Source organism: Phyllostomus discolor, chromosome 4, assembly GCF_004126475.2.
Source record: "Phyllostomus discolor isolate MPI-MPIP mPhyDis1 chromosome 4, mPhyDis1.pri.v3, whole genome shotgun sequence".
Taxonomy (NCBI): Eukaryota; Metazoa; Chordata; class Mammalia; order Chiroptera; family Phyllostomidae; genus Phyllostomus; species Phyllostomus discolor.
This window is the reverse complement of record NC_040906.2, coordinates 18,826,409-18,851,760: the sequence shown is the minus strand read 5'-3', so window position 1 is coordinate 18,851,760 and position 25,352 is coordinate 18,826,409. Positions and strand designations below refer to the sequence as shown.

Here is a 25,352-nt window from a genome sequence, read left to right as displayed (position 1 = left end):
ACAAACAATAAATGTTTCTATTCTAATTAAAAAAATATTTTCTGTATTTTTTGCTTACTGCATTTGCTTATATGTATGTTTACATCAAAAACTATGTTTTATATGTAGGTAACCTTTAAGTATATGATTGGATATAAATACGAGAAGATAATATGGTCATACTCTTAGAAACTCTAGCTCCCAAAGTGACTAAAGATTGCGAATGAGAAATAATATAAAAAAGGCTTAAAGCCTTTTATAAAGGGGTGTCAAACTCACTTTCACCAGGGGCCACATCAGCCTCGAGGTTGCCTTCAAAGGGCCAAATGTAATTTTAGGGCTGTGTAAATGTAACTATTCCTTAACAGTTAAGCGAGAGCCCGGTGCTACCACCAGGTAGAAACAAGGTGCTGGGCCAGGTGAAAGAAGGTGGAGGCCGGATTTGGCCCGCAGGCCTTGTGTTTGCCACCTGTGGCTTAAAGGTTGAGGAACTTTGTGTGCTTGGTTGATGCTACATCAGTTAATCTCTAATGCTACATTTTACGCTAATAGTTTATGATTATGTATGTTTATTCTTGACATCTCCATTAAAATAAACTAATGGTTTAGATAACTCCTTTGTGAAAATCATCTCCTGGTATTTAACGTAATTGAAAAATGAACACATTACATGTTTTTCTAAGATGACATTTATAAGTTACTTTGCATATCAACTTTGTAATTATATTTTGATCGATGATATTTTGAAGTAGCTTTTGATCAAAGGGAATGCATTCCTATCCAGCATGAAGAAATAGCTTCTTTTAGTTGAACAATTCTAATTATGTGAATAAAATTAATTTCTTAAATCCTGTAGTGAATAATTTTTGTGCTCCTTACAGAACTCACTCTAGTTTTAGATACAGGACTTGCAGTACCTTTCCCTAAGCTTCTGGTGTCAGCATTTGACTGTGTGATCTCTGTATCTGTCATCACTCTGCCTGCCTGATCAGCTTGGGTCCTTACCTAGCCAGGGATTGCAATTCGAGAGGAAGTTGGCTTTATTGGTTATAAGTGGTTGTTCCTCATAAAGACTGCGGTCCTTCCCAATAATATCCATATATTTAACACCTTCCCTCTTCCTTTGTTCATTTTAGATTGATTTTTAAAATATTTTATCTATTTTCTTTCTATCACTCATCTATCCACTTACTTAGGGCAGTAGAAATTTTTAATATTAAAATTGCGTTCACTGTAGTTCAGGGAGAATGGATTGATTGTTGACTGAACTTTGGGAGACGGAAAGGTTAATTGTTATTTAATTCAAATTTAGGGGATAAGACAAATATTGGACTCATTTGGAGTATAATTATTAAAGAAATTTAAACATGTCATGTTTTTGGACTGATTAGAGTGGGATACTAATTTTAAGATGGTAAAATATACTTAAAATGTTATCCTTTTAATTGCTTCCACCAGAAAGAATATTATTAATACTCTAGCACATAACTATCTCACCTGAAAGCATTTTTAATTCCATATTTATTCTCATCTGGTGTGTAGAATAATAGAAAAATTCCTAATAGAAATGATGAGTTATCACTTACTAATTATTTGAAGTCACAATTTTGCACTATTTTTTATTGTTATGAAAAATAATATGTATCAAATGTTTACAAGAAACCACACAGAAACCACTTAAGTATTACATATTGTAAGATAAAACTTTTTTGTACAGATTACTTACTTTCAAAAAGTTTATGAATTTGCTGGTTTTGATTGTTATGTTTGTGTTAGTTAATTTATATTACTTTGATTTCCTATAAGGTTGCAATTTGAATGCAATATTTTATATTTCAAAAGCAGGTTGTAAAGATACATATCATTGTATTTTTAATATAACCTGTAATTTATAATAGGGGATTGTGAATTCAAAACAAACAGCTAGTAATTAGAAATGTTTCGTGAGGTTTAAAACTAGAAGTTAACTTCCAGAGGAGTTAACAGAGGAAACAGATGTCACTCATAGTAAAGTATTCCTTAAGGTTTTTAGTTTAATTAATAGCTGCTTTTTCGAAGTTGGGTATCTTCTTGCTGCTCAGAATTGCATCACTAGATGCTAATTTTGAATAACTATATGGAGTCTATGGTCTAGTTTAGAAAATTTACTAACATTTGCCCTGACTGGCGTAGCTCAGTGGATTGAGCACGGGCTGCGAACCAAAGTGTCGCAGGTTCGATTCCCAGTCAGGCCATATGCCTGGGTTGCAGGCCACGGCCCCCAGCAACTGCACATTGATGTTTCTCTCTCTTTTTCTCCCTCCCTTCCCTCTCTAAAAAAATAAAAAAAAAATTTTTTAAATCTTAAAAAATTCTTTAAAAAAGAAAAGAAAATTTACTAACATTTCAGATATAACCTCTTCTGCTTTACCTTTATTACATTTTTGATTTCCAGTTAGATTTCCTCATGTTAGCTTGTATCTCTCCTAATGTTAGATATTTTCTAGTTATCTTTCTGGGCTAGTTATGGATGATTTCTTTAAAATCTTTTTTTCAGTAAAATAATTCTCCTTTCAGCTGTGTATAATCTACAAGGAAGTGAGGGAATGGCATATTGGACATATTTAGGTATTTATTTGTTACATGAACATATGAGGTCTGTCCAGAAGGTATCCAGACATGTAATATGTAAAATTGAGACATTTATTGAAGAAGATACAAGAAACACTGTACATAGGGCAATGGTGCCTCAGTCCCCTTCAAAGTAGGCACCTTGGGACCTCACAGATTTTCTAGTCACCATCAGGTCCCCTGTCTTATTTTCCAGAATCTCATCAATGATTTGAAATCTTTTCCCATCGAAGGTGATTTTGGTTTTGGGAAAAGCCAGAAGTCACAGGGCACCAAATCTGGGATGTAAGGGGGCCAAATCACTTGGGTGATTTGATGTTTTGCCAAAAATTTCTGCATAGGAAGTCAAGCATGAGTGGGCTCATTGCGGTGATGAAGCTGCCAATCACCAGTTGCCCATAGCTGCAGCCTTCTGAATTATCTGAATAGTTTGTGCAGAGGAATGTTCAAGCTTAACCCAAAATTTGATGCAGGTTCATTGCTGTACTCACTCAGTCATTTTGAATGCAATGGCCACACAGAACACATACTCACTCAATGGCATCTATTCATTGTTTGCACATGCAGCATTCCAGTTCACTCTCCTTGGCTGCCAGGTTACGTCGATGTCACTCGAACCTTTCTTGTTATATTAACAATGGCTGGCCTTTTTTCTGGACAGACTTTGTATTCATATATTTTTGAGATTTAACTAGGGACCTGAACATGTTCAGTTAATGTTGGTTGAATATGTGTACCCATGAAGCAATAGTTAAATGGGTGAAATTTAGCACTGGAGTTACAATAAATAAAATTTCTGGAAGCAAAAATGTGTATATTTGTTTAATGTTTGCTTTATTGCTCTTAAGGATTCGCACTTTCCTTAAGATGTTGATTGTGCCCAAGTAACATTTAGGAAACTGCATAGCCCCAGTTAATACCACAGGCCTTGTGGTTATTAAGCATTAGATGATTAACATGAGGCTCTCATGATAGAGACATGAACTTTGCTAGTATATTACTAAACATGAGGAAGTGCTATATGGACTAAGAAATTTATATGCAGTTAACTGTGAATGTGACACAGACTTTAATGTCTGAGACTTTCAGTTTTTCTACAAACCTTTGTGTAAGTAAAAGTAATGTTTACCTGATGGAGAGTGGAAATTATATTTATTCTTGCTACATTGATAAATAAGAAATGTTATTTCTCTGCCAATTCCACATACATTCTGCAGTTTATTCTTGTTTTTTGGTTCCAAATGTTGATATTTCCCCCTAAAATATTGTTAAAGTCTGAATTTTATAATTTGCTTGTAGAACATCTGCATATAGTTATAAACCAAATTCTTTTTGTTTTTTGACTTTCATTTTTTATCCTTACCATTTTTTGTTTGTTGCTTTTTATTTTATTTTGCTTATGAACTGGTACTTAGTAATATTTTGCATACTACCTGAGATCTGCTTGTATTCTCCTGGTATATAAAAGAAATAAAAGGTAGTAAACATCACAGGATTATTGGCAGGTTTTCAAAAAATATTAAGGGTATATTCTGGTGGCTGTTATAAAGATCAATTAGGCATAAATGGTAATTATTATCATTATTAGGTTGTCACCCTTGGTCACTGAGGAGAAAAACAGTTTTTTTAACCTCAACAAGCTGTAATTGTTGCCTTTCACCTGCACTTGGACTTCCCAGATGCTGAGGTGCTGTAACTAGCAGCACCATTGAGTGAGGACAGGCAATTTGGATAGCCAAGTGTTCAAAATCTTTCAGGAACTTCCCTGTAAAACTAAGTTACACGACATTCTATTTGTATTTATTGTGGGGGTTATTTTGAGGATTTTCTCTTCTTTTGTCTGGAACAGGTAGCAAGTAGGAAAGATTAATTGGGTAAAGGAAGAAACTAAATACCACCCGTGTGTCCCCTTGCCATTGTAACCTCTGGGCTCTTTGAGAGCCTTCACAGTGAAAAAAACCATCCCGATATTTGTGTGTTCATTATCTTTTCTGTATTATAAACCTAGAGTTATAATTTACAGCATTGAGTTATTTCTTTTATTTATTAAGGGCTATGACCTTATTTTTTATTTGATATCAGCTTCCTGTTTAGAAATACAGGAGAAAATTATGTATATTTAAACATGTATATGTACATGAAAGATGGAAAAGGGAAATATTTTTCCTACCGCTTTCATTTTTCCCTCAGATGATTCCATTAGGACTGTTCTTTATGTCCAAGAGAGCATGGAGACCAGTTTTACAGCTATATTGCAATATTACCCTGTGTTTCTCTTTCTGTTTTCCTCAATGTTTAGAAGCATAGAGAATAATATTTTATTAATGCAATATTCTTTTTAAAATCTCTTATTTATTATCCAGTTCCACTTGGGAAATTTTGTTATTGTTTACCATGCTCTCCTTTGACCCTCTTCTACTTTGTTTATAAATACAAGTAACTTTATAATAACAGGAATTCGGGTATAATGTAATTGAAGATTGGCTTCTGTGTTTTCTGACTGGCTTGCCATGCTATTTCACTAACCTTGCAGCAATGCCACCTGCATTTTTGGGTAATGAATTAGAGACTTCACTGATAACATTTTGGTATGGCTTTAATATTATTAGTTAAAAATAAATGTATCATGACTTTGGCTCCCATAATAAGAATAAATGTATTATCTTGTAGTTGTTTCTGACTCTGAAAAGAACTGTGAAGCAGAAGATCCTACTCAGAAGGGTCTTCTTCGTGAAGTCAGGGAACAAACCAAGTATAAGACAAGGATGAAGGATAATACAAAGGTATGATACTTGTTTTTGCTGCCACTAATTTATACTTAACTCTCAGATCTTCAGGCCCATGGACCACATAGGGTACCATTATTTTACTCTGAAAGTTGTTTAGAGCTTATGTGCTCTATACACCCTTGGTGCAGAGGTAGAAAGAGGATGTCCTCAAGTTACATGACTAGTTGAGGGACACACCTGTTTAGTGGTGGAGACAGCTCAATGAGCCCCTCTGCCATATAACCTAACTTAGGTGTGGCCGCGTCTGCTTGCCTGCCTGCTTTTCTGCTTAAAATGACCTCTGTCTAGAAGAAACAACTCCCAGATAATTTCTTATGTATTTATTTATTTGTTATTTTTTATTTTTGTTCAAGTACAGTTGTCTGCATTCTGCCCCCCCCAACACTCTCCCCACCCCAGCCATCCCCTCCTCCCTCCCATGATCCCACCCCATCTTGGTTTTGTCCATGTGTTTTTTATAGTTGTTCCTGAAAACCCTTCTTATTTATTTTTTCATAGTATAACTTCAGACTTTTTTTTAGTCTTCTTTAAAAGTAGAATGGAAGGAATTAAATCCCATTTAAGAATCGCCTTGTGTCTGATCTGAGTGCCTTTGCTTTGCAATCGAGCAGATAGTTAAAATCTTCTACCATGATTAAAGAAAATTTTGTATTAAAAATGACTGGTCAGGCCCTGGCTGTTGTGGCTCAGTTGGTTGGAGTATTGTCCAGTATACCAAAAGTGGAGTGGGTGTGGGGAAGGAAAAATATTGATGTGAGAGAGAAACGTTTATCAATTGTCTCCCATCTAGGGATTGATCCCATAACCTTTTGGTGTACAGGATGATTCTCCAACCAACTGAGCCACCAGGCCAGGGCTGGCAATCTTTTGTGTGTGTGTGTGTGTGTGTGTGTGTGTGGTATTCAAATTAATATTTTACTGTTCCTTCATTATCACTATTAATTTATGGATTTACGGTATTTGTGGTAGACCCACTTTTCTAGTTAGACTGCTTCCAGCTTCCCCCCATGCTGGCAATCTTCCTGCCAGGGCAGACCTGCTCCTTTTGCCACCATAACACTTCCCCACTCCTGTACCTGCCTTCAGTCTGAGTCTCCGCCAAATAAGCAGTGGTGGTGGGTGACTGTTGCTGCCAGTACTTCGTGCTCGTTCTGATTTGGGTAATGTTTGTTTATCCGCACAGAGGTTACCAGTTCAGGGAGCAAAGAAAGCGTTCAGAACAGTAAAGGAAATAATAGAGTTAGGGGTATACGTGTGACGATGGTGATTGTCATCAGGAACACTTTTATCTTCTAATGGCATAAGCATTCTCTTTCACATGGAAAGTCATACTTAGAAATGATATTTTGATTCATTCCATAAGTGCTTATGGCTTGTAAGACCTTACATTAGTAAGACCATGTGATAAAAATCTACTAAAATATAGGACAAGCATATTATATATTTCTGCATAGTATATTATTTTTGGTGTTACATTAAAATATTTAATATAATAACTACAACATGATAGAGAAATTCAGGCCTTACTAAAGAACCAAAGTGAAAAAATAGGGAATTCTTCCTCTTTACACTGATTTATCATTTTTACTAATACTTAAAAAAATTTTTTTCCAGCAAGTTTGTACACTTTGACCAATACCTCCCCAATTCCCCCACACCTGTGCCCTTGGTAACCACCACTCTCCTCTCTGTTTCTAAGTTTGTTTTTTTTAGGCTCCACATATAAGTGATATCACACCCTATTCTGTATCTGTCTGACTTCATTTAGCGTAATGCCGTAAAGGCCCATTCGTGTCGTCTTAAACAGCAGGATGTCTTTTTCATGGCCGCGTAATATTCCATCCCATTGTGTGTGTGTGTGTGTGTGTGTGTGTGTGTGCGCGCGCGCGCGCGTGTGTGCGCGCGTGTGTGTGCGTGTTCCACAGCTTGTTCATGCATGCATCCAATGACAGATTCCTAGGTTGTTTCCGTATCTTGGATACTGTGACTAATCCTGCAGTGAACTTAGGAGTGCAGATATTTCTTCAAGATCCTGTTTTTATGTCCTTTTGAAATATATCTGGAAGTGGGATTGCTGGATCATACAGTAGCTTATGTGGAACATTCTTTCATGCACCTGTTGGCCTTTTGTATGTCTTATTTTTTGGACAAATATTCATTTTCTCTACCTGTATTTTAATTAGGTTATTTTTCATTATTGAGCTTATGAGGATATATGTGTGTGTGTGTGTGTGTGTGTGTGTATTCCGATATTTACCCCTTATCAAATAGGCGGTTTGCAAATATTTTCTCCCATCCCATTCATTTTGTTGACTCTCTTGCTGTGCAGAAGATGTTTAGTTTAATGGAGTCCCAATTATTGATTTTTTCCTTTTGTTGCGTGTGCTTTTGGTGTCATATTAAAAAAATCATTGATAAGACCAGTGATATGGGGCTTTTCCCCTATTTTCTCTAGAGGTCTTATAGTTTCAGGTCTTATGTTTAAGACTTTAATCCATTTCTAGTTTATTTTTTGAGATGATATGAGATAGGGACTCAGTTTCATTTTCCTGCATGTGGTTATCTGATTTTTCCAGTATCAGTTATTGACCCATAGAGTATTCTTGACTCGTGTCAAATATCTGTTGACTGTATATGTGGCAGTTCATTTCTAGTTTGTCTATTCTGTTCTATTTGTCTGTGTGCCTAGTTTTGTGTTCTTACTGTTTTGGTTACTATCGCTCTGTAGTATAGTTTAAACCCAGGAAAGTGGTGCCTCCACCTTTATTCTTTCTCAGGATTGTTTAGGCTATTTAGAGTGTTGTGTGGTTCAGTACAGATTTAGGATTTTTTTCTTTTTCTGTGAGAAATGTCATTGGAATTTTGATAGGGATTGCACTGAATCTGTATATGATGTTATATAATATTCCACTGGGCCAAGAGACTATAGAAAGGGTGTGACAACTCCATCATTACATGAAGAGTGTAGTAAGGGAATATATGAGGTGTGTCTCGGGCAGCAGCAAGATGACACGGATATCCTCCTCCGTGCTTCATGGTAGGTGCAAAGGTGTTTTATAGAACAGGTTGGGATGGATAAGGGTACTGGGCATGGCCTGCCTCAGAGAAGGGGAGATGCCTTTGGTGCTTTCCCAGGAAAGGGTAACAGCCTGTTCCAGGAACCAGCACAAACCTTGCTGTGGGGCACGAGGGAGGGGTGGCTCAGACAGTCTCTGGAGGGGCTTTCAGGGAAGCAGTCCCTGGTCCGGCCAGAATCTAGCTGGCAGGTCTTGCACAGGTCAGGCAGTGGTCGCATCATGGAATAGTCTCCCCTCCACATGACTTTTGGCAGTATGGACATTTTAACAGAATTAATTCTTCTGATGCATGAGAATGGGAATATTTTTCCATTTGGGTCTTCTTCATTGTCTTTCATCAATGTCTTGTAATTCTCATTATACAGATTTTTCACTTTTGGTTAAATTTATTTCTAAGTAAATTATTGTTTTTGATGGTATTGTGAACAGGATTGCCACCTTTATTTCCTCAGATATTTTGTCGTTAGTGCATAGAAACAACTGATTTCTTTATGTTGATTTCATATCCTGCAACTTTACTGAATTAGTTGATTAAGTTACAACAGGTTTTTCGTTGAATCTTTAGCATTTTTTGTATGTACAATTATAACATCTGTAAATAGACAGTTTTACTTCTTCCTTTCTGATCTAGATGCCTTTTATTTCTTCATCTTGCCTAAGTGCTCTAGCTGGGACTTCCAGTGCCATGCTGCGTGAGTGCTGTGAACAGGCACCCTTGTCTTGTTCCTGAGCTTAGAAGAGAAGTTACCAACCTTTTATTGTTTAGCATGATGTTGTCTATGGGTGTCTTGCATATGGCCTTTATTATATTAAGGTTTGTTTCTTAAATATGCATTTTGTTGAAGGTTTTTATCATGAAAGGAGGTTGAACTTTGTCTAATCATTTCTTGCATTTATTGAGATAATCATATGTCTTATATTTCATTTTATTACTGTGATACCACATTTACTGATTTGCTTATGTTGAACCATCCTGAAAACCCAGGGATAAATCCCATTTAATCATGGTACACAATTTTAGTGTATTGTTGAATTCAGTTTGCTAATATTTTGTTGAGAATTTTTGAATTCATGTACATTAGGGATATTTGTCCATAGTGTTTTTGTTGTGCCTTATTATGATTTATGTATTAGGGTAATATTGGGCTTGCAAAATGAATTTGGGAGTGTTCCATCCTCTTCAGCTGTTTAGAAGATTTTGAGAAGGGTTGGCATTAAATCTATAAATATAGGGTAGAATTCACCAGTGAAACCATCTGGTCTTGACCTTTTCTGTGTTGGGAAGTTTTTGATTACTTATTTATTCTGCTTATATTAGTCTGTTCAGATTTTCTGTTTCTTCGTGATTCCTGGAATCTACCCACTACTTCCATCTTATCCAATTTGTTGGCATATAATTGTTCACAGTAGTCTCTTATGACCCTGTGTATTTCTGTGCTGTAAGTTGTAGTATCTATATTTTCTCTTTCATGTCTGATTACTGTATTTTGCTGTGTATAATGCATACTTCCTTGCCCAAATTTTTGAGGGAAAAGTAAGGATGTGCATTATACATGGGTAGTACTAATTCCATATCTATATAAATGTTTTAATTCTTTTATTTATGCTTATGCATTAAAAGTATAACTCTAGAAAGCTATAATGATATCTATATGCAAAATAGCACCCTGGAATATGATCATTGGTTTTGTTTCTAAATATAAATAAATTAAAAATTGAATTAAATAATTAAAAAGATTTGTTTTTCTGAAAGTTTGGGGCAAAAGCATGGGTGCTCATTTTACATGGGACATAGCAAAATACAATATGTTTAAATGAGTCTTTTTTATTTTTGTTTGCTAAAGGTTTGTCGATTTTATTTATCTTTAAAAAGCATTGCTTAGTTTTGACCTTTTCTATTGCTTTTCTTGGTTTCTAAGGCCGTGAGGAACTGGCCTTGAAGTTTCATTTGCAGAACATATTTACGTAAGCTAAATATTGTTTTGGTTGTATTTAGGGGATCTGGTGGAGGTTATGGGGCTTTCTAAAACTCACTTCCATGGACTACCTTAGGAGCATTCTAGACTGTCTTTAACAGTCCGCTCTGTATGGCACTGAATATTTCTTCCCGAAATGTGACCCTGTAAACTGGTCTTCTTTAGACAACTGTGTATCTTGACTTCTTGAGTCTGTGAGCCATCTGGCTTTCTGATATTTAATAGTAATTCTTCTATATATTTCTATAACATTGTAAATCCCATCTTTAAGGTTGAGTTAATGTGAGACTGTACTTTAAAATTAATTGTTTTGTTTTAAATTATTTTATCTTGAATTAAGGTAAACAATTTTGTGTAAACACTGGGAAAGCAGTTTTCTTCTGTCTTTAAGCTAATCAGTAGGTTACTAGTCAATGGGTTAGTTTTGTAAAGATAACTCTATAATATAACACAATTTCCTCTACCTGTGAAATATATTTTACTCTAAGGGAACCAATTACACAATTAACTTAATAATTTTATAATCACATTAGTCACAGGAGAAAAAAATTACTGCTTTAGTGAGACACTAAATGGTGATTATACATATGAAACTTTAAATGTGCCATTATATTAAAGAAAAACAGAATGGAAAAATTCAATATATTGTGGATCTGAATAGTTTTAAAAGGTAATATTTATGTTTAGAATTTATTATTCACTATAGAGGTGGAAATCCTTGGCATTAACTATAGTTCAAAAAACTGTTGTTTGAATGACTCCTTGAAGACTTAAATTTGGAGCTTGCAACAATCATAATTCCTGTACATTCCAACTTATATATATATTAAAAATCTACCATTCACCTTGTATCCTGACCTACATACTCAGTAATTAGGCAGGAAAAGTGAAAATGCACCACCACTATTACAAGTAAGTCAGGAAAGTGGGGAGAAAATTAAGAAAGATAAGGGATTGCTAACTTGTTCCTTCCATCCTTTCACTACTAAATTTAATTTTTAATATCTTTCTGGTTAGAGTGTAGACATGCCCTTCTAAATGAAAAGATCCTATTTAGGTTATTATGCTTTTACATGTAAATGGATTTATGTTCTTATTACCCCTTTTATATTTCTTCTAGAAAACATGTTTTAAAGTATTGTAGAGTATTATCAATAAGACATAAGTATTTCTCCTCCAAAAGGGTGGTAACAGAGGACACGTGGGGAAGGCTATATAAACACTACAATATACACAACAAAGTTGTAAAAATAGCCCATAACTTAAATATTTAAATGTTGTTAAAGGATAAAAGAACAAATACCCACATTATGTTTTGGGAAGTATTTATATTTTCATAAGTAAAATTTAAAAATCTTACTAAAAGAACAATGATAAAGTTTCTACATACTAAAATTTTTAATTACTTACCTAGGCAAAAGCTGGCTTAGCAACAATTATTCAGAACATATTTTAAGAAAAAAAATTAGCTGAAGTTGAAATGTTTTTCTTAAAGTGGCCTTTAAGTTCAATTAATAATTTAAGTTACATTATTTTTAGTCAATTAATTTTGTTTGCTGATAGCATATGTTATCTAAGAATGGCCTTTCGAAATTTATAGCTTATACTACCAATATACAATAGCTATTAAAATAACTGCTTTCTAATAAGCTATGAATGAGTTTTCATAGATTTTCCCATTTATCTTAACTTTTAGGTCTTTAGAAATTATATATATATGTGTATACACACACACACACACACACACACACACCTTTTGATAAGCGAGGAAAAGAATACATTTTAGCTTGAATGTAGAGCTTTCATAATGTACCTTTGCATAAGTTAACTATCATAACATCATAACCCTTTTCCCTTCAGCATAGCACCTGTTAACTGCTGTGGCATGCTCTTTGGTAGAAGTGTTTATTAGAGTATGAATTACCTTGAAGCCTAATCTGTATTTGAAACCCAAGTCTACCACTTATTACTTGTGCAAACCTGGGCAAATACTAACCTTCTATGTCTCTAACATTATAAGCTGGGAAGAATATTATGTGCATGTAAGGGCTTTTGTCACAATTTAATGAAATAATATGTGTAATATATCTGGCATAGTGCCTATTTAGAATTGATACTGATGAGATGATTGAGATGATGGTGTTTCTGTGGAAGAGATTATTTACCTGAATATAAGTAATACTTAATTGTTAATACTATTTCATTTTTGTGTGTGAAATATGATATAGGTGACACTTGATAGAAGTCTGTTAAAACTTCTAGATTCATCCCTTTTAGCCAATTTTGTCATTTTATTACACATTCTATGACTTGAATAATGAGGCAGTGGCTTTCTGTGATTGTAGGTATGGTCTCCCTAATTCAGATTACGTGCAAACAAAGATAGGGAAATCAGAGCATAATGGAGGCTAGTTTGATGTTCTAACATGTGCATTTTTCTGTATTGTGTTAGAAAATGCTGTTAGCTTTATAAGCATAGTATACACCTCTCAACTTCTTTAGGAGCTATTCTATATTTTGATTCACTTAATGAACAATTTACATCTTATTTAATATCTTTCTTATAACATCTGTGGGTGATTATGTAAAACAGATCAAAGTTTAAATACAATGGAAATGTGAAGCGCAGAGAAAGGGTTTCTTCAGCTCTGACGTGACAGTGCGCAGCATCCTGACAGGTGTACCACACCCTGGTGATGGTCATGGTACCCTTCAAGAGCAGCTATGTGCTCTTCCATGCTGATACTTTGCATTTACTAGAGGAAATTTAGTTACATTTTTGCCTGCTATTCTTGAATATTGCTATGTATGTTATTTATTTACTTGCCTAAATATCACTGTGAGTTTGGCATCAACTCACAATCTGCCTGATATTTTGCCAGTAGTTGTGAATGTTACATTAGTATCTAACGTCATTCTGTTTATCAGATATAAAGTTGCTAAAATGGAGATTAGTTTTATATTTTTTTAGAGTTTAGAAATATGGGAGGCATTAAAAAGTCTATAACCATGTGCAAATGGGAATTTTAATGCCTATAATTTGGTGATAATGTTGAATGTCTTCCACAGTTGAAATAATTCATTAAAAATCCCTGAGGGGTTTTTATTAATAAAATCTTGCTATGTTAAATACACAAGGATTAGCCAATGTGTTTATAAGTCTGTTCTGAGTAGAAAATAAAATATATAGAAATATGTCACTATACTAAAAAATATTCTGCTTAAATAAAGAACAAGTAAATGTGAATCAAAATAAATGCAATTAAGAAATACTAATTATTTTCGGGTTCATAACTATTTATTTTGAATTATGCACAAGCATAGATTATTTAGAAAATACAGAAATGAGATTATAATAATGCTCAGGGTTTTGAAAATTTCAGTTAGTATTAATTTCTACATTATATTTCAGAATAACAACTTTATGGAACATTATGGATTTGTGCATTAAATATGCAATAATTTAAAAAGTAAATATTTTCAAGTAAATTTTAATTTAAATATATGATTATAATATATATTAGATATGTATATTATATAACAATAACAATGTAATATATAATGTATGTAGTCTTCTGTGGCTTTTATCACTTGGTGTTTTGTTTCTATGATTGTTCATGTTACTATGTATGGCTATGTAGTTTATTTTAAAATATTTACTGTTCTATTCTGTGTTAATACATGCTCAGGCTGTTTTCACAGTCTTGATCTAATAAACAATGCTGGCATGGATAATTTTATATGTATGCAGGTGCACATACACAAGATTTTCTGTAGGACAGTAATCTAGGAGTAGAATGGCTGGATCACTGGGGATGAGGATGTTACGAGATAGTGGCATATGCTTTTCCAAATTAATTAAACATGTTTACAAATCCAGTTTCTATCATTCTAAACCCTTTCTAGCAGTTAGTATTCCCAGGACTCTTGATTTTTGCCAGTCTAATAAGTAAAATATGTTACCTATTGTTTCCTAATTTTCATTTTTCTGATTAATAATTAAGTTAAACATGTTCTTTGAATAGGCAATTCATATGTTAGCTTCAGTGAAATGTCAGTTCATAAATTCTGCCCATTTTTCTATTAGGTTATTAATCTTTTCTTTGCAGTGCATCTTAGATACTCATTTTTGATCAGTTGAATGAATGTAGACATCTTACCCCAGATGGTGACTTATATTTTCTGTTTTTACAGTGTCTTTTAATGAATAGCAGTTCCTCATTTTGTCATGTTTTACTACCAAAATAAAGTTTTTATTAAAAAAGAAATAATTCAGAAAAAAGTTTTCATTTTAATGTAGACAAATTTGTCGATACTCTTTTATATAGTAAATTTTATTGATACTTCCTTGAGATTCTCTTCTATCCCAAGGCCAGGATGCTTTGCTTGTATATTTCTTTTAGTGTTTTTGTTTATGATTTATTTTTCTCATCATCAAATATTTCAGTGTGTAATTCCTAAAAACATAGACATTCCCGTACATAATGACAATACATGTAATTATTTAAAAAAAGAAATAAATATTTTTACAATAGTATATTTAAGCTACAGAATTTAGTTATATTTTGCTGTGTTCTGCTATTGTTTGAGATTTTTTTAAAAACCTTTGTATTTTGAGACTTCCATTAAAGGTGGATGTGTAGGTAGACGCACTTCACCCTCTCATTCAACCATAGAATTACAACCAGATCTCCAAACTAATAACACCCAGAACTGTCAGGAAATCGAGCTGTATGGAAGTCTGACAATCAAGGATTTATAGAAGACACATTCATCTAGACATGCAGGAGGGGTAAAGTCACGGTGACAGGCGGAGAGGCAGTGTGGTGGAGAGATGACAGCAGAATGGATGGGAGGGATATATTCAGTGCAAGTGATCCCAGCCTCAGGCCACACAGCCCAGGGTGCCAACACTGGGAAGATAGATCCCCGTTATTCTGACTGTAAAAACCAGTGGGGTTTGGGGTGGCAGAAGAAACTGCTGGATTTTCGCCACTGAAAGGGCCAGCACTGTCTTAGGTATGCAAACCCACCCATTCCAGGATTCCCCACTGGTGCAGCAGCTGGAAGGGTACCAGTTGCACATGGGAAGTAGATGAAATAGGACAAGCACCAGGTCAACTCCCAGAAGCCAGGTGGTGGCATTGCTCCTCTCTAAGTGCCCCCACATAGACACAAGGCAAGTGGAGAAGTGGGTTCTGCACCCAGGCAATTACCTATGGCTCTACCCCACACAATTTATAGGTTTTTGGTTGTGTGTGTGTGTGTGTGTGTGTGTGTGATAGGCCATGCTACTAAGACAGTGAATAAAAGCAGCTCTTCCTGATACATAGAAACAAATACAGGGAGGCTGCTAAAATGAGGAGACAAAGAAATATGGCCCATGTGAAAGAACAGAACAAAACCCCAGAAAAAGAACTAAGAGAAATGGAGATAGTCAATCTGTCGGGTGCAGAGTTCAAAACACTAAACACTGGTTGTCAGGATGCCCCCAAAACTCCTTGAGTAGGGCAAAAAAAAAAAAAACAAAGGAAGAAATGAAGGTCACATTAAGTGACATAAAAAATAATGCATAGGAAACCAACAGAGAAGGGATGGAAGCTGGGATTCAAACAAATGATTTGGAACATGAGGAAGAGATAAACATTCAACCAGAACAAAAAGAAGAAACAAGAATTCAAAAAAATGAGGACAGGCTTAGGAACCTCTGGCACATCTCCAAATGAGCCACATCTGAATCATAGGGATGCCAGAAGAAGAGAAAGAGCAAGAAATTGAAAATTTATTTGAAAAAATAATGAAAGAAAACTTCCCTAATGTGGTGAAAGAAATAAACGTACAAATCCAGGAAGTACAGAGAGTCTCAAACAAATTGGACCCAAAGAGGAACATACCAAAACACATCATTATTAAAATGTGAAAGATAAAGAGGAAATCTTAAAAGCAGCAAGAGAAAAGCAGAAAGTTACCTACAAAGGAGTTCCCATAAGACTGTCCACAAATTTATCAAAAGAAAGTTTGCAGGCAAGAAGTATTCACAGTCATGAAAAGCAAGGACCCACAACGTAGATTACTCTATCCAGCAAAGCTATCAGTTACAATGGAAGGGCAGATAAAGTGCTTCCCAGATAAGGTCAAGCTAAAGGAGTCCATCATCACTAAGCTATTATTATAAAATGTTAAAGGGAATTATTTAAGAAAAAGAAGAAGATCAAAACCATGAACATTAAAAAGGCAACAAATTCACAACCATCAACAACTGAATCTAAAACAAATAAACAAGCAGAACAGGAACAGAATCATAGATATGGAGATCATTTGGAGGGTTATCAGCTGGGTGGGGAAGTGAGAGAATGAGGAAATGGTGCAGGGATTAAGAAGCATAATTTTTAGGTACAAAAGAGACAGAAGGGTGTTAAGAATAGTATAGGAAATGGAGAAGCCAAAGAACTTACACACATGACCCACGGACATGAACTAAGCAGGAGATTGCTGGAAGGAATGGGGGTGCCAGGCACAGGAGGGCAAAGAAGGAAAAATTGGGAAAACTGTAATAGCATGATAAAGAAAATACAATAAAAAACCTTTATGTTTTGAGGTAGTTGCAGATTCACATGTGGTTTTAAGAAATAGTGCAGAGAGGTGTTGTGTACTTTTTATCTGTTTTCCTCCAATGGTAGCATCTTGAAAAGTGTGATACGACATCACAATACAGATATTGACATTAATACAATCAAGATATGGAACAGTTTCATCACAAGACCCCCAGCTCTAGCCCTTTTATACTCAGGCCTGCTTGCTTTCACCCCATGCTCCCAATTCCCAATTTTAGACAACTACTAATCTGCTCTGCATCTTTGTAATTTATCATTTTAATATTTCTGTATAAATGGAAATCATGGCATTAAACACTTGGGGGTTTACTTTCACACTCATCGTAATTTGTTGAGACTCATCTAAGCTATTGCATGGATCAATAGTTTATTCTTTTCTTGTTGTTGAGTAGTTGCTAATTCCTTTTAAAATACTTGGTAGAATTCTCAAATGAAACCATCTGGGCCTGCAGATTTCTTTTTTGGGAGCTTTTAATTACAAATTTAATTCCTTTAATGGTTTAGAACTACTCAGATTATATCTTTCTAATTGAGTTTCAGTAGCTTGTGGCTTTTGAGGAATTGTTTTTTTTCTAAATTGTTTAATTTATGAGCATGAAATTATTTATAATATTTCTTTATTATACTTTTAATGACTGCAGAATCTATAGTGATATTCTCTGTTCCATTCATAATATTTGTGTCTTCTTCCTTTTTTTGACAGTACTACTTTATAGGGTTTTATCAATTTTGCAGACTTTTTTTTGGAGAACAGCATTTTGTTTCATGATTTTCTCAATTGCTTTTCTATTTCCAATTTTCTTGATTTCTGCTTTTGTCTTTATTATTTCCTTTTATTCTTCTTTTAGCTTTGGATTTCTTATGTTATCTTTCTACTTTGTTGAGGCAGAAACTTAAGATCAGTGGTTCGAAACATTTTCTCTTTTTTAATGTAAGCAGAGAGTGCTATAAGATTTCCTCTCAATGCTGCCTTAGCTGCATCTCACACATTTTAATATGTTGTATTTTCATTTATTTCTATATTTTTAAACTTTTTTGAGAATTTCTCTTTGATCCATGGATTATTTAGAAATGTGTTATTTAATTTTCATATATTTACGAAATTTTCCTGTTGTCCTTTTTTTTTCTAATTTGATTTTATTATGTTTAGAGAACACATTACCTTTTTTTACTAGATTAGGGGTCAGACCTGAGTCACCTTCTTCCATGAGGCTGCAAAATATTTTGCCACTATGCTATTCTTCAGTCCTGGCATCTCTAACTAGTTTACCTTCCTATTTCCACTTTTTAGAGTTCTGCTTCGGTTGTGTCTTGCAATATTTCCAGGGTTTATAGTGGTACTTATCAAGCAAGAACAGGAAGAGGTATGGTCCCCTTCTTGTCTGGACTGGATATCTCTTCACAGAATTTGCTTTCCAGTTTTAAATATTTAATGACATTAGAACTTTTGTTTTTTAAATGTGGATTATAATAGGAATCTAACTTCACTTGGTTTTATTCAGATAATTGCTGTCTCAGATAATTTATTTTTATGGTTTTTTTCCTACCCCCAGAGGTCTGTATGCCAGCTCTGTCATTTAATAACTAGTTTCCATGGGCTTACTTCTGGGCTTTTTAAATGTTCTATCAGTGTTTTTTTTTTTTTTTACTCCTGTGGCAGTGTGATACTTTTTAATTATTATAGTTTTAAATAAAGTTTGTATGTATAATAGGACAATTTCCTCAACCTTATTCTTGTTCTTCAGAGGTATTTTAGCTATTCTGTAATTCTTTATATATTTTAAAATAGAATTGCCAAAATCTTAAAGAATTTATTTCTTAACACTTTTATGGGAATAGCTTTGGTTTTGTGTTTTATCATTGTCAAGATAAGTGACATGTTTGTGATAGTGCAGGTTTCAATGCATGAGTGCACATACATTCTCTTCCCATATATTTAGATTTTTAAAATATATTTCAATAACATTTTTATACTCTTTTCCATACAGACCTTGTACATGTTTGTTTGTTAAAATGTAATTCTGAGTACCTGATAAGTTTTGCTATTATAAATGATATTTACAAATAGTTAAAATAAATCCTTTGTCCTTTTGTCGGCTTTGAGGCCTCCAGCAGAAATCGAGAGGAAGCCCATGAGCTCAGTGCAAGATCGACCCTCTGTCCAACTCGATGCCTCCATCAGCAGTTCAGAGGGAGCTCTCAGACTTGGAATAAGACCACACCTCTGCAGGACACCACTGGCAGTAGACAACAGAGTGCCCGAACACTCAGAGAAAGGCTGCCCACATACAGCAGGAGCCCAATGGGAGATTCTGAGCAACACATGTCCCTGTCCAGTGTTTCCTCCCTTCCCTCTTCAACATCCAAAGCCTCTACTCATGTTCTTTTTACTGTTGAAAAGGAGTCTAGACCTGCCCGTTCATCTTGTGCTGCAGAAATCTAGTTCTCCCTAAGGCTCCTTGTATCAGATTTTCTGACCCAGTTTCTCCTCCCTCATTTCTGACTCCCAAAACATTTCCTCTGTCTTCTCTGGAACTCAAGATTTTTGATCAGAAAAAGTCTCTCTGTTTTCAACTTGCATGAATGTTCCCTTCAGCTTCTGTGCTAATGGAAATCTAGCTTTTCCTTAGTTATAGTTTCTCCTGCAGCCAGTGCAATTCTGGTAAATGTTCAGCAATCAGCCCTTTGGGAGGAAAAGCCTTAATTTTCGTGTTTTCCAGTTTCTGTGCAATGAATACTCATATCAGAGCTTTTGAGTTACCATCTTTCTTCAAAAAAGTGGAGTTGGGAAGGATGTCCATGGTCAGCTCTAAGACAGCTCAGCTCACCATGTGGTACAGGTACTGTTCAGGCTGACTGTTCTCTCCGCTCCCTACACAGCCCAGCTTTGGACCTGGGTGTCAGATACTGTGCCCTTGGCTGCTCATTGCTGGTTTCCGTTTCCTCTCCTGCTCTCTCTGCTCTGAACACATCCTGCCTTGAGTCTCCTATCATCAGATCATCCCACTGACTCAGTTTTTATTACAGGAACTTTTTTCAGGTTATTTTTCTTGGTAAATTGAAAAAAAATCAAGGCCTATGACACTGTCACTTTCTTAAACCCCAATCTTTCATAATTCCTTGTTATTTAAGTATTCACATGCATGGGCCTTGAGATGTGCTGGGCTTCCAGTCCCTTGACAGCCTCTTTCTTTCATGCCTGTTCTCCATCCACTCTCAGCCTCTCACTTTCTGGTCATTTCCCAGGCCTTGTTATTACCAATAAATATCACAATTTTCCATTTTTGTTACTGCTTGCTTCTCACCTTCCCGACCTCAGCATGTTGAGATGTTGTAGAGCTCAGTTTAGGGACCTGTTTTTGCTGCCATCTCTATGTGGGTGTTTCAACAAGCCTCACTGCTTTAAATTACCTATGTATTAACGACTCCTTTTACATCTTCAGCTGCAGCCTCTTCCCTGAACTCTCATTTTATATGTTTAACTGCATACTTGCTCCTGCAGCTGGATGTGGATTCCTCACTAAAGCTGTCTCTCCTGCAATTTTCTCCATCTTAATGAATGGAAACCCCATCCTGCCATTTATTGAGCCAAAAAGCTAGAATTGCCCTTGAGTCATTTCTCAACATTTCACATCAGATATGAAAAATAAATCCTTGGTCTGTCTTTGAAAAATATTCACACTTCTGTATTTTGTTACCTGTTTGTTTTTCCCATTATCTGTAGCTTGCATTATTGTAGTAGCCTCCTCACTGGTCTCTTTGACTTCTCTTTGTTTTCCTTCTGGCTCCTTTGAACTTAGAACAGAGTGATTCTCTTAAAACATACATCTGTCTGTAACATTTCTCTGTTGAAAACTTTGTTTGGCTTCTTATCTTTCTCAGTTACAAGTAAAGTCATTATAGCCTCTGAGACCTGGTATGATCTTTCCCATTTCTACCTCTCTGGCCTTATCTCTTGTTAGTCTCCCATCTTCTATTCAGTTGCAGCCACAGTAACCTCCTACCTGTTTGTAGAAGACTCTGGACATGCTCCTGCCTACAGGCTTTCACACTCGAGGTTTCCTCTGCCTGAGAATTCTTCCCTCATGTCTCCTAATAGCTCTTCCCCACACTTCCCTTAGAGTTACTTAAATGTCCTCTTTTCAATATACCTTCCATAGCCACCCAGTCTTAATTTTAATGCTGCCCCTCATTCCCTGAGCCTTCCTAGGCCCCCTTGCTGTCTTACTTTTTCTTTTTCCATGTCTACATATATTTCGTTTATACATCTCTGTTGTACTTAATAATTTGTTCGTTGTGTCTCTTCCCCAGTAGGATGTAAGCTCCAGGAGAGGAGGATACTTATCTGTTTTATTCACTGATACATTTTCCGTGCCTAAAATATGATTGGCAAATTGTACTTATGCCATAAATGTTTGTATTTGAATGAATGTGAAAATGAAAAAATGTGTTTTGTTAGTTGTTATGTAGATATGAATTTGATTACTCTAAGTTGATCTTAAATTCACTGACCTTGTTAAACTCCCTATTTCAATAGTTTGTCTGTAGATTTTTAATTTTTTTGTGAATGCTGTCATCTATGAACAATGATAGTTGTGATTTTCCTTTTCCATAAAATCTTCCAGATTTCTTATCTGTGCATTGTCTGGGACCTCTAAAAAGTGATTAAAAGGAATTGTTTGGAGTAAGCATTCTTACATTGTTTTTGATTTTAAAGGAAATGTTTCTCATGCCTCAACATGGGAAATGATATTTATTGTCTTTGGTAGATACTCTTTTTAAGTAAAGAAAGTTCTTTATGCTTCCACATTTGCTTGGTTTATTTGTGTCTTGTCATGACTTAGTGTTAATTTTTTAAATCATGAATGAATGGTTTGTTTTCTCATGAGTGAATACTGAACTTTTGCTTCTGAGATAATTTTCTCCATTAATATTTTAGTGTTACAAATGACAAAATTGATTTTGTAATATAAATATTCTCTTTTATTATTGGGCTAAATTTACCATATTTATGTGTCATTTGATTTATATATCACTAGATCTAGTTTAATTTTTTTCTTACAATGGTTACTTCTAATTTATGAAGAAAATTGACCTATAACTTTTTTAATAACTAATTTTTCGTAATTTTAGTGTCGTCTCTTTGAAAGAGCTTTTATATTACATAAGACTTATTCCATAAATATATGGTAGAAATCTTAAAACTAATAGGAGCTGATATATATTTATGGGAAGATTTTATTCAATGGATTCAGACTTTTTAATGCAGTAGAACGATAGAGGTTATTTCTTCTTGAATCAATTTTTGTAAGTTAAGTAATATTTACATGAATATAACCATTTTGTTTTAAGTTTAAAATTTAACAGCATAAAGGTATTTGTCATATTTTTTATCTTTTAAATCTCTAATGGATCCATAGTTATGTTTTCTTTTTATTTTTAATGTCTATTTCTTTCCCTCTCTTTTTACAGTTTCCCCCTCCTCCCATTCTTATCTGTCTCCCTGGAGACACATGAATTTATAGGCATTTTTGAAAATTCAACTTAAGAGTTTCATGATTCTCGATTATGTCTATTTTTTCTGGCATTACTTATATGTAACATTTAAAATTTTGCTCAATTTTAAGTATTTTAAGATTTCTGTTATGATTTCTTCTTTGTCCCATAGTTTATTTAGAAGGCATTTTTCATTTTAATGTGTGCATGGGTTTGGGGGTATTTTTTATTGGTCATTATATATATTTATTTGAAATAAATCATGTAGCACCTGATCCGTATGAAATAAATTCTTAAAAAATGTTGGGAGTTACTGTGGCAGAGGTTGCTAGTTCTCTAGTAAAACACATATTTTTATTCCATAGTTTTCTTGATATAACTAGGCACATAGTTAGGTACTATATTTCCTAGCCTCCTTTATACTTAGATATGATGACCATGATACTAAATTTTGCTAGTGGAAGAAGCACTTAGTTGCTGATACCTATGGAATTATTTTTCAGAAATGTTTACTCTTCTCATTTTCAAAGAAGGATACTACTCTGGTCATTGATATAGACTTTGTCATGTGCTTATTTTGGCCAGTGATAACATAAGAAATCAGACACAACAGAGGATTGAGATGTGCTTGTACATTTGGGTTTGCTCTCTTGTACCTTTGCCATTGACATAAGAAGAGTATGTCTCCTACCCTCTGGCCCAGGGAAAGCCATGAGCCTCAGTGCTGCGTTGGGCCCACTCCACGTCAATGACCTTTAGTTGATGCCCAGTGCATGAGCCAAATAAATACTTCTGTTGTACAACACAGATACACGATTGCTTGTTCTATGATAGTAACATACGATGCCACTTCCATCGTCTGGTCCTTAAAGGAACATCAGGCTAGAACTCTTTTATACTCATTTTCCTTCACTTTGTACGGAACAGTGATGTCCCTGTGACCCACTCTGGAGCATCAGATCATGTACTACCTTAATACAGTATTAAGATAAATTATATCTGTTATAAAATAAATTATGCCTTAGTAGTATGTTATATAAGTAAAACACCAAATTTAATGTTAAGGCAACATCTGCTCAAAAGATAGAAAATTAAGTTATAAATTAGCATATCAACTAAGAAAATTTGGCATTTAATGGTTTTAAGGCAGTGTTTCAACACTAAATATTTGTTTCAGACTTTTTAGAGCAGGTTTTAGATTCACAGCAAAATTGAGAGGAAGGTGCATGGATTTCCCACATAACCCCGGACACCAGTGATCCATTGCTTTCCTCATTATAATCATCCCCTACCAGAGAGGTACATTTGTTATAATTAATGAATCTGCATCATAATCAGATCATAATCACCAAAGTCCGTAGTTCACATTATAGTTCACTCTTGGTCTTGTATATCATATAGGTTGGACAAATATATAATGACATATATGCATCATTATAGTATCCTACCAAGTATTTTCACTGCCCTAAAAATACTCTTGTGTTCCACCCATTCGTCTCTTTCCCCACCAACCCCTGGCAACCACTGATCTTTTTATTGCCTCTATAGTTTTGCCTTTTCAGAATGTAATCATATTATATGTTGTAATCATGTCCTATGTAGCCTTTTCAGATTGGATTTTTTAACTTAATGCACATTTAAGGTTCTTCCATGTGTTTTCATGGCTTAATAACTCATTTCTTTTTATTACTGTATATTATTCTGTTGTCTGGGTATACTACAGTTTATTTATTCATTCACCTATTGAAGGACACCTTGGTTGCTTCCATGTTTGGGCAATTATCAATAAAAAGTTGCCATAAATATTCATGTGCAGGTTTTGTGTGAACGTAAGTGTTCAGCTCTTTTAGATAAACACCAAAGAGTGTGAATACTGGATTGCATGGTGAGAGTACATTAAGTTAGTTAAGAAACTGCCAAAATATCTTGCAAAACAGCTATGCCATGTTGTATCTCCACCAGCAATAATGAGGGGTTCTGTTGCTCCACATCCTTGCCAGCATTTAGTGTTGTCATACTAAATTTTGGCAATCCTAATTGGTGTTATTTCGATAGCTCTTTGACGTTTTTGTTTGCATTTCCCTGATGACATATGATTGGAGCATCTTTTCATTTGTGTACTTGCCTTTTGTGAGGGGCCTGTTTATTCCTTTGGTTTCTTTGCTCCGTTTTTAACTTTTTTGTTCCTTATTGCTTAGATTTAAGAGTTTTTAAAAATATTTTTAGAACAATTTTTATCAGATGTTTTTCAAATGTTTTCCGGCCTATGACTCTCATGCTCTTCACATTGTCTTTTGCAAAGCAGGATGTTTTTTCATTTTAATAAGCTCTAGCTTATTGATTATTTTTTCCATGGATCATGTCTTCGATGTTGTGTCTAAAAAGGCATTACCATAACCAAGTTTTCTCCTGTGTTGCCACTTAGGAGTTTTATAGTTTTGCATCTTACTTTGAAGCCTGTGATCCATTTTTGTATTAACTTTTATGTGGGATGTAATGATTATGTCTACATTCATTTTTTTTTTGCATGTGGATATTTAGTTGTCCTGCCACCATTTATTGAAAAGACTGTTTTTGCTCCATGGTATTGCTTTTGCAATGGAACCATAATATTATGCAATATTTGGAAACTTAAAATTTTTACTTATGCATATTCATAAATATTTACTTGATTCATCATTTTAATCAAAGATTATTACCTTCTATTTTTCTTTTAAAATATTTATTTATTTTTAGAGAGCGAGGAAGGGAAGGAGAAAGAGAGGGAGAGAAACATCAATGTGTGGTTGCACTTGTGTGGCCCCCTGCTGG

The 25,352-nt window shown here is 34.7% G+C and overlaps 1 protein-coding gene across 6 annotated transcripts in view; it reads left to right on the top strand.

The window, feature by feature from the left end:
* The window catches only part of SPAG16 (sperm associated antigen 16), a 738,021-nt gene that overhangs the window by 50,272 nt on the left and 662,397 nt on the right, over positions 1-25,352 (top strand). For 4 of the 6 annotated variants that reach the window (XM_028509493.1, XM_028509494.1, XM_036022886.1 and 1 more), the window contains one exon: positions 5,260-5,372. In XM_028509493.1, coding sequence (XP_028365294.1) covers positions 5,260-5,372 — 113 coding nt within the window. Of the gene's footprint in view, positions 1-5,259; positions 5,373-19,149; positions 21,598-25,352 lie in introns of those variants that run through there. The other 2 variants (XM_036022888.1, XM_036022889.1) reach the window with 1 other exon arrangement.